This window comes from Aethalodelphis obliquidens, unplaced genomic scaffold (genome assembly GCF_003676395.1).
Source record: "Aethalodelphis obliquidens isolate GAN/ISIS:26980383/991018 unplaced genomic scaffold, ASM367639v1 scaffold22, whole genome shotgun sequence".
Taxonomy (NCBI): Eukaryota; Metazoa; Chordata; class Mammalia; order Artiodactyla; family Delphinidae; genus Aethalodelphis; species Aethalodelphis obliquidens.
Genome location: NW_020837966.1, coordinates 1,610,113 through 1,625,740, shown reverse-complemented (window position 1 = coordinate 1,625,740; position 15,628 = coordinate 1,610,113). Strand labels below are relative to the sequence as shown.

The following is a 15,628-nucleotide window of genomic DNA, read 5'->3' as shown; positions in this document are numbered from 1 at the left end:
AAAGAAAGTTTCCGTGGAGCCCTCAGAGAATAAGATAAACAGTGACTGTGTAACTGTGTGCCCAGCCTCCTGCATCACCGTGACAACCTTGTGGCATTCCCATTATACAGGTGAGGAAACTGAGGCTTAGACAGATAAATCTGTCTGCCCAAAGGCTTCCCATCAGTCGTGGGACTGGGAATCTTACCCAGGCCTTGGTGACCCCAAGCCCAAACCTACACGGTCCCCCTCAAGGTCTTGCTCCTCACCAAGATACCTACCAGTCCTTCAATTACTTTGGGAGTGGCGTCCAGCTCTGGGATCTCGTTCAGGAACATGGTGGCCACAGACTCCAGGGCTTCTGCCGGCCACTCATTAAACCAGTCGATGGTACAGCAGTTGACCAGGGAGGGGAACTGCCTTAGGTGAGCTCGGAAGACCTCTCCAATGGGGCTGGGGAGGTGGGGGTCCAAATGAGGCCCTGAGACACTGACTTACACCCCCCAGGAACCCAGGACCCAGGGTCATTTCACAGCCCTGTGGCATGGCAGCCTGGACCCAATGGCACGGTGGCCAGGCCCAGGCCACTTCCCCTTGTGGCAGGCCCAGGTGCTCCCCCACCTAAAACCCCTGTCCCTGCGAGGTTGCCGTGGCCACCTGTACCTCATGCACAGCACCAGGTGGATGCTGCTGCGCACACGCCCGGTGTAGGCAGCCATGAGGTTGGTCTTGGTGGGCTGCAGGCCCTGCTCCTGGACGTAGGGCCGCATGGTGTTGACAATCTGGTCCTGCTCATCCGTGTTGTAGAGGTTGGGAACATCGCCTGAGTTCAGGACATTGTTAATGTCCTCTAGGAAGGACTCGTTCTTGATCTGGGGGGAAGATGGGGATGGAGGAGCTGAGTCTTGATGATGGCCCCTGGGTGTTGGGCTCCATGACCATGGTCTCACTGGACCTTCACAGGAACCCCATTCCACAGACCATGCCACTAAGGCTCAGAGAAGCCCAGGGTCACACAAGTGACCTCACAAGTTGTGGTCCAGGACTCACACCCAGGCCTGCCCTACAGCAGAGACTCTGAACATCACTGCTGGGCTGTGGAAGGGCCCTGGGTCCTGGGTGGGAGATGTGGTGTCTTCCTCCTCTCTTGCCAGGCCTCTCTACGTCTCAGTTTACTCACAGGAGAAAACCAGGCCACAGGCAGAAACGGGTCCTTGCCCATCTCATATGGCCAGGGCCTAGTCAGTGCCAGAGGGCACCCTCACTTGCCTATGTAAGGGGAGCCTGGGGGATAGGAGTAGGGCTGGAAGCCTTCCAGGGCTTCAGCTTCGGCCCAGTCCTGACCACCAGTCAGGTTTAAGCACTGCCCTGTTTGTCTTGAGACCCTGGACCCACGACCTCTCCTTCTCTCAGACCTGGGGCGAGGCCTCATCTAGGGAGCTCCAGATGGAGCAGCCCCAAGAAGGGGGCCATAGTCACAGCACCTCAGGCACAAGTCCTGTGGTCCTTGAGGTAGGAAGCCGTTGGCCAGTGAGTGTGGTGCTGCTTGTGGTCAGCCATGGTGCCAGGGGCCTTCTTTACCCTCGGGGCATAGTAATGATCTATGCCCCCCACCAGCCCTGACAGGCTAGGTTTGGCCCCCTCCCGCTGGTCCCAGCCATTCCTCCCAAGATCCACCCCAACTGACAGTGACGTGGGCATGAAGGACTGACCACCTTCCAGGATGCCACACTGGGGTGGGTTGTACCCAACCCACCCTAGATCTCCCTCACTGCCCGTGTGGTGGCACCTGGGTATCTGAGAACAGGAAGGTGATGGGCAAGCTGTGCAGGCCAGCCTTGAGCAAGACCTTCTTGACATCATCACGCCACTCGGTCATGCCATAGTTCTTGGACAGCTCAATCTGGAAGCACTCATACTCGGCCCTGGAGACAGGTAGTTGGGTGGAGGCATGCCAGAGCTTGAGGCCAAGCGCCCCACCCCAGCCATCTGCTCCCATCCTGGGCAGACCTGCTGACTCCCCCAACCCTGAACCTGCTCTCTTGCCTCCAGACATTTGCTGAGGCTGCTCCCTCGGCCTGGAATGCCCTTCCCTTCCATCCTCCCAGCCTTGATTAGAAGAGAAGGTCCATGGCCACCTCCTCTAGGAATCTCTCCTGGATGCCTGCAGCTACCCCTCCCCCGTCCCTGCAGCATCACAGGGCACTGCTGCTGTCTCTCCTTGGACCCCAGGTTACCCTCCCAGGTTTAGAAGCCCATGGGCCAGGTGCGTCTGCCTCAGCATAGAACATGTGGAAGAACACGAATGGAACTGAGTCTGCCACCGGCCGCCCACTGCCCACCATGCCTGGGGACCCTCACATGTGCGAGGCCAGTCTCGTGAGGGACCTGCGGCCACTGCCGCCCACACCCAGCAGGAGCGCGTTGCCCAGCGCCTGGCGCAGGGTGCGGCTGATGCGGCAGACGTGGCTCACGGCATCCATGAAGAGGACCAGCCTCAGCTTGGCTGTGCTGATCTGGTTGTAGTCCTCCATGTACTCCTCAATCACCTGCATCATCGGGCGGGGGGGGGGGGGGGGGCACGGGGAGAGCTGGGTCCTCCCTCTGTCCCCGTGCACTGTGCCCCCCCGCAAGGGAGCACAACACCCCATCCCCCCAGCCAGCCCTCCTCCTCTGTGCACAGAAGGATGTTGGCCTTAAGATGCCAGGTCTGCCTGGATGAGGCCTGACCCGCTGGACACGCCAAGGCCTGAGGGTCGGGTCAGAGACCTGCCTGCTGCCTTGAGGGCTCAACAGGATGTACCGACCTGGGGCCCCGTGGGAGCTCCTGGGAGCTAGGAGAGGGTCTGTGTGAAGAAACCAACAGGAGGCCCCCCGCACTCCAGCTTCATCCTGCCACCCTGGGGTCTTGACTCAAGACTCGCGGTGCCCAGGGCCCTGCCGTGGCTCTGTGGGTGGGATACTAGTCCCTCAAATGGGCATAGCGTGTTCCTGCTTACAGAGCCTGTCTCAGTTGAACGTTAGGCTTGTCCTCAGGAAAGGGCCAAGGGGGGCCTACTGCGCCCATTTGACAGGCGAGGAGATGGGACTCAGAGAGGCAACTTCTGGCCTGAAGTCCCTGAGCTGGCCTTCCAGACCAGTGTCCGACCCTCTGGTCAGAGCATGGTGGTCTCTTAGCAGTGGCTGCAGAGGGCTGGGGTCTCGGGGGTCAGGGGTTGTGGGTCAGGGGTAGGGCCCCAGCAGGCCCCTTCACCTTCTTCTTGCTGGTGATGAGCTCATAGGACTTGATGTCGGAGCCTGGCGACATGAAGTCCCCGTAGAGGATGGGCTGGAAGGGGCAGACCTCTTCGAAGGCCACCTCCCACTGCTCCATGCAGCTCTCCAGGAGCTTGTCAAACCAACTGCGGTCCTCCTCGTTCACCAGGCGGTCGCGGAACACACGGCAGCTCTCGTGGTACCACAGGCGCAGCAGTTGCACCTTGTCCTGCGGCCGCCCCAGCGTCAGGGCCCGGTCTCGGCCCCGCACCCTCAGCCACCTCTCAAAGCACCTGGGCCTGGCTCTCCTACCAAGACCCTGCCAGGGCCCTGGGTGTCTGCTGTCTCCACAGAGCGTGGAGTCCACACGCTGACGCCTGGGCCTCTCCACCCCTAGCTCCAGGTGCAGCTGTGCCTGCAGGGCTCCCAGCTCAATTAGCTTCTCCCCTCTTAGGGTCCCCACAGCTCCCCAAACCCCAAGCCCGAGAGGAATGCCCGATTCTCCTTATACCTTCCTGACACCTCACATCTAACCACTCACTTGACCCCAAAGCTCCTCTGACTCTACTCCCATCCTGCTGCCACCTCCATGCTGACCTCCCTGCCTCTCCCTGGGTGACAGGACCGCCCTCAGGAAGCCCCAAAGCTCTTCTCTCGACTCCTTTGGCAGGGCCCTAGGCAGGGCCAGGGCTGGCATCTGTCCTATTCACACTATGCCCTTGACGCTGGGCCCACACACTGACCCATCCGTTCCCCATCCCAAAGTGCAAATGTGCCCCCTACCCACCCCCCAGCTCCCATCACCTTCAGGACTCTCTGCCCCTGCAGCCCCCAGAGCCTGCCCAGCACAGCTGACACTGCTCCGTGCTGCACTCCTGCTCCTTCCACCTGGTACCATTCACTCTTCCCCTCAATCTTCTCACACACAGGGCTTCCACCAGGAACCCTCCCTCCCTTGCCATGCCCCGGCTCCTGCTTTTGTGTGATCCCATCACAGCCAGCATTCTAGGTGTGGATTTCACCTGCAAGATAGGACTCAGCTGCATGAAGGCAGGGCTCCTGGGGGCTTGGTACCTGTTGCCGTGTCCCCAGCTCCACCCCCTGCCCGAGGGCCTGGCCAGATGAAGGCTGAGGAGTGTTTGGGTAGGAAGGCCTAAAACCAGGGAGGACTGTGAGGGCAGTGTGGGCACTCCACTGCTGGACACTGGGGAGGGGGCCCACCGGTCCTCACCTCAACCTTGGCCGGGTCGGCCATGAGCATGCCCTGGAAGACCTTGGAGAGATCCCTCAGGTTGAAAGTGTAGTGCGATTTGGCTGGGGTGGGCAGCAGCTGGGAGGTGATGGTGGAGTACACCATGATGGTGGCTTCCACGAGGGGATCCGTGAAGTGGGAAATGTTGGGGGCACCGGCTGTGGGAACAGGAGAGTGGCCCTGAGTCACAGCCCTTGCAGATCCGGTGCTGTGTTCTCTGCACATACCTTTCCCCAGCCTGCATGCTTGGATTCTGCCCACTCTGCAGCCCTCTCGGATGCTACTTCCCCAGCAAGGCTTTCCTGGTATCCCCCACCATGGGGTGAGGAATCTCTCACCCGGAGCTCCCCCCTTTTACATCCTTATCACTGATATAGCCTGTCCATATATTGGGGCACTGGGACACATTCATGGAATTGAGAACACTAATGGGGCCAGACCTGAAACGTGCCACTCTGAGCTGTGCATGGGGAGGGTTGCATGGCCCACACGGGGTTCAGGAGTGCACCACAGTGGACGTGGAGGCCTGGGACTCAGCCCTGACCTTGGGGGCTTATCACCCCCTTGCATTTTCACCATTAACATAACCTATTTGCTTGTGCTTTGAAAACAATGCAATTCTTTGCTGGGAACCAAAATTCTGTCAGTGGGAATTTGGGGCAGAGGGAGCCCCCAGAAGAGCGAAAAAAGCAAAGAAGGGGCAGGACAACTCACTAGCCCCAAAGCGGGCTCATCCATTAACACAAGGACTGTTCTAGGTGCTGGGCACAGAGGGTAGCCCCAGCAGACACGCTCCTCACCCCCAACAAGTTGACTTTCTTTGGGGGACTGACAGTAAACTGGGGATGGAAAATGTGTGGAGAGAGGTTTGGGGAGAGCCAGCGTTGGGGGATTTGACATAAATGCTGGGGAGGCCTTGCGGAGGAGGGCACTTGAGCAGAGACCCGAAGCCTTGAGGTGCCAAGCAGGTTCAGAACTGGAGAAGGTGTTCCAGAGAGGGCGTGGCCAGGGCGAAGGCCCTGAGGCAGGCATGTCTGGGGGGGTTAAGGACTTAGCAAGGGGGTGGTGAGAGCAGACAGTGATGAGGGGTGCCCACCACTGCCAGGACCTGGGCTCTAGTCTGCATGAGATGGTTGAGCAGAGGAGGAATGTGATCTGATTCAGCGTTTGAATGGGTCCCTCTGGCTGCAAGTGGAGGATGGATAGACCTCCAGACAGACAGACAGATGCAGGGGGTGAAGACAGAATCAGGGAGACCGGCGTGGGGGGGGCTGCTGCAGTGGCCTATGAGTGAGGGCTGGGGTGCTAAGCAGCGCAATTCAGGGGGGGTTCTGGAGGGAGAGGCAGCAGGACCTCCTGAGAGAGAGACAGAGAGAGCGAGCAAGTCCGGATGGTGCCAAGGCCCTTGTCCTGAGCGAGTGGAAGGACACAGTGGCCATCAGCTGAGAAGAATGGAGGGCCAGGTGCTGGTGGGTCAGGGGCTCGGGTTTGGACATGTTCAGCCTGAGACGCCCAGTGGACATTCAAGAGGAGACATTGGTCCGAGGTTCAGGCAAGAGGTCTGGACTAAACACACAGACTCAGCGGCATCCGCACTAAGGGGTTTATCGCCAGGGCAGGATGATGATGTCCCAGAAGAGTGTGTTTAGAGGGAGTAGAGGCTGAGAGTAAGCCCTCCGTCCACCTAGGAAGGCGACTGGGAGGAGGAGGGGTGACCCCCACAGACAGCTGACAGCCCGGGAAAGGTGAAGACCCAGCTGACCTTTGGTCTGGACGCTGCAAGGCTGCTGGTGACAAGAGCCCTCTCCAGGGACTGGTGGGGCTCAAGAGAAAGTGGGAGGGAGGGCTGGTGCCCGCAGGAGGAGAAAACGCTCTTGGAGCGTTTTGGTCTCAAGGTGACAGAGAAATGGCGCCAAGGCTGGGGGGTTGGGTAGGGAGGGGAGAAAAGAGGGGCTTGTTTTGTGTTTTGTTCTTAAGATGGGAGAAATCGGGGCGTGTCTTCGCTGATGGAATGGCCCAGTGGAGAAGAGAACACTGATGTCGGTGGCTGTCAAGCAGACAATAGGGGATGGGACTCAGGCCTAAGAGGAGGGCTTGGCCTCATACGGGAGCAGGGAAATCTGTTCCCAGGAACAGGAGAGAAGACAGGGCCCAGGGAGGCCTGGGTGCAGGTCAGCAGTGGACACGGAGGCCTGAGGAGGTCTGGAGCGGCCAGTCACCCTGCTGCAATGAGCAGCAGATCCGCTGCCACACGGGGGACGCCCGACACGAACTCAGGTTGCTCCTGGCTCCAGGCTCATGCCCTCTCCTCAGAGCCTCTGCTTCTTCACACAGCGTGGGACTTTGTTGGATTCCTTATTCATTCATTCAACGTGCATTCACCTTGCTTCTACTATGGGTCGGACACTCACCCGGGCACTGAAAGACTGACTGGCCATGTAACGGTGAGTGAGCCATGCAGACCGTCGGTGCTGGGCAACCTTTGCTCTAGCAGTGGCCCGAGGTCCCCTCAGGAGTCTGAGGATGGTTCACTGTGGCCCCTGGGACCCGGCCTCAACGACATCCAACTGGAGTCCAGGGCTCCCCCTGGAACCAGTGCCCCTGCCCCATCCAGGCCTTCCCAGGCCCTGCCCAGGCCTGCACTTACGCACGGGCTCCCGGTAACTCTTTTCTCCAAGGAGTCCATCTAGAAGGTTGAGGGAGAGACATGGGGCTCAGAGTTAGGTGGGTCCCTTGCTGCCCACCTTGACCGGCTGTGCTCAGCTGGGCAGCCCCAGAGCAGCCACTGACCATCACCCCCCTCCTCAGAGCCACATGGCCCCCACCTCCAAGCTGGGCATGGGGGCAAGTTCTGGTCTATAGCCCCTGGGGGCAGGGCAGGCCAGGCCAGAGGAAGGAAGGCCTGACTCCCATCACCCACCACCTGGCACAGTGCCAAGTGGAGTTTAAAGGTCAGAGTGTGTGTTATGTAAGAAGTGGACTGGTTGGGGAAAACTGCATCCTGGAACAGACTTTTCTTCAAGCTCCATGGAAAATCAGGGCCATTTTGTCCATTCTATCTTGGTGGCACTTCCTGATTTACAAAAGTAACATCCTTTCACTAGCCTTTCTACCATATATGCGTGTACTTATACGGATGAAAATACATGTATACATATGTATAAATCATATATTCCACAGTTACCACATGCCGGGCTTCTTGCTAGATGCTCTACATGCAGTGTCTTATTTAACCTTCACAACTCGGGGTGTTGGGCACTGATATTATCACCCATTTCAGATGAAGAAACTGAGGCTCAGAGAGGTTCATGAATTGGCCAAAGGTAACATAGCTGAGTAAGGGGTGAAGCCAGGGCTGATGTCAGTGGTTCAGCCACTCGGCCCTTCCCAGTGCTGCCCAGCTGTCCTTGGTGTGGCTTACCTGGCTGGGGCTTCTGCCCTAGCCCGTGGCCTCCTACCCCACTCCTGCCCGATACTCACCCATCCAACTGCCCAGGATGGTGGAGAAGATGCGCTTCTTGCTGACCTCATCCATCTCAGCAAAGGACAGGTAGTTGAAGTGGCGGGTCAGCCGTGGAGTGATAGCATTCCTGCCTCCACCGGGGGGGCCCATGGCACAGACAAAGTTGATGTCCACCAGGCTCTTGAAGGCTCCTGGAGTCAGGGCAGGAAGTCAGAAGGCCCTGCCCAGGGCTACATTAAGACTTCTGTAGGCCCTGGGCACTTTTGCCTTCTTGGGCCTCCTCCTCCATTAAAAAATATATATATTAAAAATTATAATTTACCACAGTATTGGTACATAGACAAATATATTAATATTATGCATTTTAAATGTTCTTTGACCTAGAAGTTCATTTTCCCCTTTATTTTAAAAGACATTAAAACACTTCCATGGACTCTCTGTGAGTCCTGTGGGCCCAGGCCCTGTGCCTACTGTGCCTAACGGGTGAGGCCCTGGCCCTGCCCAGCACACCCAGCCCTGCCCCGCTGCCCCAGGCGGCCAGCACGCACCGATGATCTTGCGGTCATACCAGCCGCCGTGGTCCATCCACTGGCGCAAAAGCTCGATGGGCGGCTGGGCGCCATATGTCTCCAAGGCCGGCATGTTCAAGTCATCGATGAAGAAGATGAAGTTGCGCCCCAGGGGCGGCCCGAACACGCCCTTCCGCCTGTGGGATGGGGCTGTGTAAGCCCAGCACCCACGGGTACCAGGTCCTCAGGGAATCCAGGGTGGCAGGATGGCAGCTTCACCTCTGGGAAGCCCTCACTAACTTCAGGCTCCCCCGAATTGCTGAGCCTCTTGAGCAACTCCTTGTCCCATTCTGAGCGTCCTGGGACATCACACCTGGCTGCTCTGAGCCTTGCCTCTAGGCAGATAGATAACAAGCCCCTCCCGAGTGCTCTGCCCAGGGAGAGCACCCACAGAAGGGCTCGGTGGGAACTCCTGATGGAAGAAGGCTCCAGAGCAGTTTGCAAGGGAGCCCAAGGGCCACCCGGGAGGGGAGGGGGGACAGCAGCTGGCCGAGCCAGGCTGGGGGACATCGGACCCAGGAAGGAACCAGGGTGCCTGCCTCTTATCCAGCTTGCTGTCGATGAGGTCCTGGGTTTGGTTGGCTGAGGTGCGGGCAGAGAAGGTGAGGAAGTGGCTGATGTATTCCAGCGGCAGGTTCTTGAGAAGCTTGTTGGAGATGGTGAGGGTCTTCCCTGTGCCCGTCGGCCCGATGCACAGCACCTAGGAGAGCAGGGGACACAGGGTCAGAGCGCTCTCACAGGGCCCAGCATGCAGCACGAGCTGCCGCCCTGTCAGTGTGGGAGCCAGCCACTCCTGACCTAGGCCTTGGAAGTGTGGGGCACTTGGAAGCAGGGCATGGCAGGGGCACTCACGGGCTTGCGGTTGGTGAGTAGCATGTCTAGCAGGTAGGACATCTGGATGGTGTCCATGGTTGGCACGATGATGTTGCAGTAGTTGGTATCTGGCATCATGGTGAACGAAGCTGAGGAGTCCATCCACTTCACCCAGGCAACCTGGAACCACAGGTGGCACAGGGTGGGCCTGGAACCTTCTCCCCGTCTCACCCTTGGCCAAGTGCACCAGGAGGGCAAGGAGCGGCACTGCTGGGACTCAGCAAGAGGGTCCAGGTGAAGGGCTGCTTCTGACAGAAACAGGAATCCCTGTGCCCACTCTCCACACAGGGTGGGGGACTCCCAGAACAAACCTCCAGGAATGGGGGGCTCTCTGCACACAGCTGCCCAAGTGAAGGCTTCCCTGCATCCAGCTACCTCAGTGGGGCCAGTCTCTGGGCCTCTGCATGAAGGAAGTACTCTGGGAACTGGACAACCCAGAATGCAAAGGTCTCTGCTGTTTAGTTTAGGCTACCCAAGCATGTGAGGGCCAGAACCATGGGGCTGGCATCGCCTAGACACTGAGAGGTCACCTGGCCCGCTCTCCCCCACCATCCCCGCCTGCATGCATCCCTTCACCCACAGCCCTGACTCAACTTGCAGACCTCCCTTGATGGGGGTGTTCACTGTGGTCAAACCCACATGTCCCATTGGGAACGGTACTGATGGTTAGACTCAAACATGCCCCGTGAGACCCCCAGCAGGACCCTGTGCAGTAACCATCTCTATAGATGCCTCTCTGGCCCCTCCTCCTTCTGGGCTAGAGTCCTGATCCCATGAGGGTAGGCTAATGGGACCCTCGCTGGCTAAGAGGAGAAATGGGGACATCAAGACAGGCCATGGGGGCTTACTCCCCCACCCCTGAGGAGCCCAGCCCCTGGGCAAATGGGGCTTTTAAGTAGAACTGAGTTGATTAATACCTGGGCTCAGCATCAACACAGGGGAGGCAGTGTGTATGGCTGGGAAGGGAGGCACTCTGACATCTCCCAGTCCCAGGTTCAAGTCCAGCTCTGCCACCGACTAGCTGGGCGCGACAGTTCTGAGCCTCAATTTCCTTGTTTGGGAAATGGGCACAATAATAACCACGCTGTGGGTCTGTGAGGATTCAGGAGATGATGCAAATAACCCCAGTCTGAGACCTGTGACCGTCAATGCAGCCTCTTCTCTGCAGTCACTATTCATCGAGGAGGACAGCCGCCACCCAGTGGGGCCCTCCCTGGGCAGGTCTGCAGTCACCTGCTTGCCCTCATCATCGTCCTCATCGTCAGTGGTGCTGCTGATGCCGCCGTCCTCTAGCCTGTAATCAAACACCAGCCCCTCCTCCGGAAAGAGCAAGGTCAGCTGTGAAGGACCAGGGGGAAAACCAGGCGGTGAGACCCGGTGGCTTGTGTGGCTACTTGTTTCTGGGGGCCGGGGCCTGGGGGACGGCCCCAAAACACCCAGCATTCAGCGTATGCATCCCAGACCTTGGACCCCAGCCCAGGAGCTGCCGCCTCTCACGTTTTCTGTCTTCATCTTGATCCTGAGCCAGTGGCTGAAGCTGATGCGACTGGCGCTGTCCCCTGTGGCACCCACACTCCAGATCAGGGAGAAGATGAACCAGGGCTCGATCAGCTCTGGGATGCGACTCAGCTTTTTGGGAGGTATTTTCTTGAGGCCCTGGGGACAGAGGCGGGGACAGAACTAAGTGGCCTGAGGAAGCCAGGGGGTGGGGGCCATCCCTTGGCCTCTGCCGTAGTTTTGTGTCTGCAGCAGACTGGACAGGGTGTCCCATGACCCATGTGAGCCAATCTGATTCTCTCTTCCAGAAAGCTGGACTTGGGATTCAGGGCCCTCAGATGAGGAGAGAAGGCCCCCAGCCCACTGCTCAGAGCCGTACCTCTTTAGGCAGGAAGGGCTTGAAGAAGCAGTCCAGCAGCTTGAGGAGACTCATGGTCAGGTTGCTGTTGGTTGAGGTGATCACCTCCTTCACTGAGGACCGGACGAAAGTGATGGACCCCTACAGGGGATGGACACCCAGCTCTTGTGGCTGGTGGCCATAGCACCCGGCTGCCCCACCTGGGCCGGCACACCGTAGTCTCACTCACCTCCAGGAAGCTGACAAAGAGGGCCTTGAACTGCTCCGCAAAGGGCTTGAGTAAAGCAGGGAGATGCCTCAGCCAGCACTCGACAAAGGGCATGAGCCCCAGGATGCTGGGCTCCAGGTACACCATACCGCAGCGGGATACTGTGGCTGGGGAGGCCACTGCCAGGTCCTGCACCTCAAACATCATGGTCATCGCCTGGTGCCAAGATGAACTGCGTGAGTGGGCCAGCCGCCAGCCTCCACGGCAGGGGAAAGGGCTGCGGGGCCATGGGGAGGTGTTGCCCATCCTGCAACTCTGGGCAGGCCACGGGGCAGGCGCTGGGCCAGGAACAGGGCTGGGGTGGGGGCAAATGCAGGAACCTTTTGGCCCTCAGCTGATAACACAGCCCTCCCCAGAGGCCAAGAAGGAGTCTAAGGAGATTCCTGGGAGCCCTCTGGCCAGCCTCGGGTCAGGGCATTTTGGGGTCCCTAGAGCCCTGGGGATATCCGATGGGAGCTGTGTGCTCTGCTCCAAAGCCCCGCACCTGTGTACATGGACACAGGGTCACACTGACATCCAGGTGTTCTCAGAAGGACTCAAGAGACTGGCTGCTCTTAGGCTCAGGCAATACCCCTCCTTCTCTAAGAACTGCCCCACACTTCCCACCAGGCAGCTGTTCCCAAGTTCTCCAGACTCCAGGCACATTGCCAGTATGCCTAACCCAGAATGGGCCGATATGACTGCAAATAGGCCTGGGAGGCACAGCATCAACCAGGAGCTGGGGTAGTTGTCCTGGCCCTAGGCTCGGAGCATCACAGAAAGTGGGTCTGCCGAAAGGGCAGCACTGAGCAGCTGTGTAGGACGTGCCTGCGGTACAGGAGCCTGGGGATGGGGATGGCGCTGTGGCCCCAAGAGGGAAGGGTGGAGGGGGATGAGGCTTGGCTAGCGTGGTGTGCCCTGGGCCACCTGGCTGCGAAGGAGAGCAGAGTGAGCAGACAGGCGGACACACCTCTGTGAGCTTGATTATCTCCCCGGAGCTGAGGCACAGCTTCTTGTTGTCGTCCAGCACCGTGTTCATGTTCTCAATCCAGATGGCGTCTACCGGCCCATCGAACACGTACCACTTCTTGTTGGTGTCAGAGGTGATGGCCCCCACCCGGATGAGGGAGGAGAAAATCCCATCTGTCCTGCAGCCACCAGGGTGGAAAGGGCTGTAGGTGCAGGGGAGGCAGGGCGGCAAGCACAGCTGGCTCCCAGGGAAACCTGGATCCATGCTGGCCCTGCTCTGCTTTTGTTTTTTTCTTAAATATCTTCATTCATTTAAAAATTATAGCAGGGAAAATAGGACTTTTTGGTATAATAAATATAATGAAAATGTGTGCTTATATTCTCTCCCTGCTGAGTCCTCACTAAAGTTCTATTAAAGGAGAATGAAAAGTAATATCCCCAAAAGAAAAGGAAGATGAGGGGACTTTCCCAGTGGCGCAGTGGTTGAGAATCCGCCTGCCAATGCAGGCGACACAGGTTCGAGCCCTGGTCTGGGAAAATCCCACATGCCTCGGAGCAACTAAGCCCGTGCGCCACAGCTACGGAGGCTGCACACTACAGTCCATGAGCCACAACTACTGAGCCTGCGTGCCACGACTACTGAAGCCCACACGCCTAGAATCCACGCTCCACAACAAGAGAAGCCACCACAATGAGAAGCCCGCACACTGCAACGAAGACCCAACACAACCAAAAATAAATAAATTTACAAAAAACAAACAAACAACAACAAAAAAAACTATAGTGTCCTGGAATTTAAGAAAAAAAAGAAAGAAAAGGAAGATGGGGGAGGAGGCAACACAGAAACAGAGGTCCACACAGTCCCGGAAGATGGACAGAGGTGGAGAAGGGGTAAATGACCTCGTAGAGAAAGCAGGGTCATGAGATATATCTAGTCCCTGCCAGAGAACCCAAGAAGCCTCAGACTTCAGAGGCACCAAATGCCAGGGAAGGGGGTGAGTAGGAGGGCATTTTTCTGGTCTGATCCCCAGGCCACCACCTAACCACACAAGAGCCTGGAGTAGGCATGGGTGAGGCCCTTTACCAGAAATGGGGGAAGCTGGACAGGCCCACATTCAGAAAGATGGGTGACTGCCCCTCTCCAGTGCCCATCCTCCATTGGGTTCCAGAACACTGGGACCAAGAAGACACCCCAGCAGGAGACTGGAGACTTCTCTGGAGAGACAGAATAGCCCTGGAGAAAACCCTCAGGTGCTGACATCTCTCCCAGTTTGGTGCACTTCCCCTAAAATGCACATCTCAGCCCAGGAGCAGAGGCCCCAAGAGAGACCACCAGCCTCTCGTGGGTACTAACAAAAGTCAACATGTACTGAGAGCTCAGCATGTGCTACACTGTCCCAGCCATCTTCCATAATAATGGTGTCATTTTTTTCCCCACTTTGCAGATGAGGGACAAAGGCCCAGGGGGTGAGGTGGGTCACTCAGTGAGGAAGTGCAGTGGTGGGTAGAGTCCCAGGTATTTGGGCTTCAAAGCCAGAGCTCCCAACCTTCCACTTGGCTCAGGGAGGGAGGCGGCCCACGGCCCATAGCCTGCAAAGGTCTGGGAGCAGGGCAGTCACTGGAGGGGTCCCGGGCCACTCACCACTCATGGGTGAGCAGGTCAAACTCCCCGTACAGCTGGCCCATTGTGATGGACTTGGGGTTGAGCACGTAGTAGTTGACGGCCTCGTACACACCGCCGCTGATGGATGGCTGCCCTTTCAGCGACGTCATGGCAGCTGCCAGGACTCTGTAACACTGTGGAGAAGGGCCAGCCAAGAGTGAGCCTCCAAGCTCGCTGGAGAGAAGGGCTGAAGTGGGCTGTGGGCCACGGCGGGCAGGACGGTATTCTAAAGGCCAAGGAGGCACAAGTGGGGGCCAAGACCCCTGTTGAGGCTGTTCTACCCTCAGGTCCACTGTCTGGGTACTGGGCTGCCCAGCTAGGCTCCACTTATATTAGTCTTTTTTTTTTTTTTAATTTTTATTTTATACTGGAGTATAGAGAACAAACTTATGGTTGCCAGGGGGAAAGGGTGGGGGGAGGGATAGATTGGGAGTTTGGAACTGACATGTACACACTGCTGTATTTAAAATAGATAACCAACAGGGACCTACTGTATAGCACAGGGAACACTTACGTTACTCTTGCCAGAGCCTGTGGGCCCAACGAGCATGAGGCCGTGCCGCACCACCGTGGTCTCATACAGCTGGATACACTTGGTCAGGAATCCTGGAAGGACATGGCAGGGAGCCCAGGGATCAGAGTGGGGGCTTAGATCCTGGTCCTGACACTAGCTTGCTGTGTGACCTGTGATGGGTTACCTCACTCCCTGCACCTCAGTTTCCTCATCTGTAAAATGGGGATGGTGGGGATGGCAGTAGTACCTACCTCATAGGTAGAGGCAGGTGAAGCCCTGAGCACACAGCCTGGCACAGAGCAGGAATTCTCTGCTAATGGCCAGCCATTATTTACATTGTGACTATTACTCCCTAACATCCACTGGTCGGGTGTCCAGCTGGCACAGGCTTGCTCAGTGAGGAACTGTCACAGGCCTCAAAATCAACTTCAGCTCCAAAGCTACCACCCAGCTTACTGAGAGCATGGCCCCAGGGAAGTGCTGGCCAACATGAGGCAAAATCCCAGGGACAAGATCCAGGGTCAGGGGCTTCCCTAGTGGCACAGTGATTAAGAATCCGCCTGCCGGGCTCCCCTGGTGGCGCAGTGGTTGAGAATCTGCCTGCCAATGCAGGGGACACGGGTTCGAGCCCTGGTCTGGGAAGATCCCACATGCCACAGAGCAACTAGGCCTGTGAGCCACAACTACTGAGCATGCATGTCTGGAGCTTGTGTTCCGCGACAAGAGAGGCTGCAACATTGAGAGGCCCACGCACCGCGATGAAGAGTGGCCCCTGCTCGCCGCAACTAGAGACAGTCCTCGCACAGAAACGAAGTCCCAACACAGCCAAAAATAAATAAATAAATTTAAAAAAGAAAGAAATCCTGAATGCTAAAAATAACTTAAAAAAAAAAAATCTGCCTGCCAATGCAGGGGACACGGGTTCGAGCCCTGGCACCACAACTACTGAGCCTGTGCTCCAGAGCCCGTGAGCCACAACTACTGAGCCT

The 15,628-nt window shown here is 57.6% G+C and overlaps 1 protein-coding gene across 1 annotated transcript in view; it reads right to left on the bottom strand.

Annotated features, from left to right (window-relative positions):
• DNAH1 (dynein axonemal heavy chain 1) overlaps nucleotides 1–15,628 on the bottom strand; it is a 79,064-nt gene that overhangs the window by 14,888 nt on the left and 48,548 nt on the right. Inside the window, exons 35-52 of the mRNA XM_027121021.1 lie at nucleotides 14,640–14,731; nucleotides 14,105–14,259; nucleotides 12,464–12,641; nucleotides 11,476–11,670; nucleotides 11,268–11,387; nucleotides 10,889–11,047; nucleotides 10,625–10,729; nucleotides 9,371–9,511; nucleotides 9,058–9,218; nucleotides 8,498–8,655; nucleotides 7,967–8,140; nucleotides 7,134–7,172; nucleotides 4,466–4,644; nucleotides 3,234–3,463; nucleotides 2,341–2,538; nucleotides 1,769–1,904; nucleotides 643–851; nucleotides 261–432 (exon numbers count right to left, since the gene is read on the bottom strand). Coding sequence (XP_026976822.1) covers nucleotides 261–432; nucleotides 643–851; nucleotides 1,769–1,904; nucleotides 2,341–2,538; nucleotides 3,234–3,463; nucleotides 4,466–4,644; nucleotides 7,134–7,172; nucleotides 7,967–8,140; nucleotides 8,498–8,655; nucleotides 9,058–9,218; nucleotides 9,371–9,511; nucleotides 10,625–10,729; nucleotides 10,889–11,047; nucleotides 11,268–11,387; nucleotides 11,476–11,670; nucleotides 12,464–12,641; nucleotides 14,105–14,259; nucleotides 14,640–14,731 — 2,801 coding nt within the window. The remainder of the gene's footprint in view (nucleotides 1–260; nucleotides 433–642; nucleotides 852–1,768; nucleotides 1,905–2,340; nucleotides 2,539–3,233; nucleotides 3,464–4,465; nucleotides 4,645–7,133; nucleotides 7,173–7,966; nucleotides 8,141–8,497; nucleotides 8,656–9,057; nucleotides 9,219–9,370; nucleotides 9,512–10,624; nucleotides 10,730–10,888; nucleotides 11,048–11,267; nucleotides 11,388–11,475; nucleotides 11,671–12,463; nucleotides 12,642–14,104; nucleotides 14,260–14,639; nucleotides 14,732–15,628) is intronic.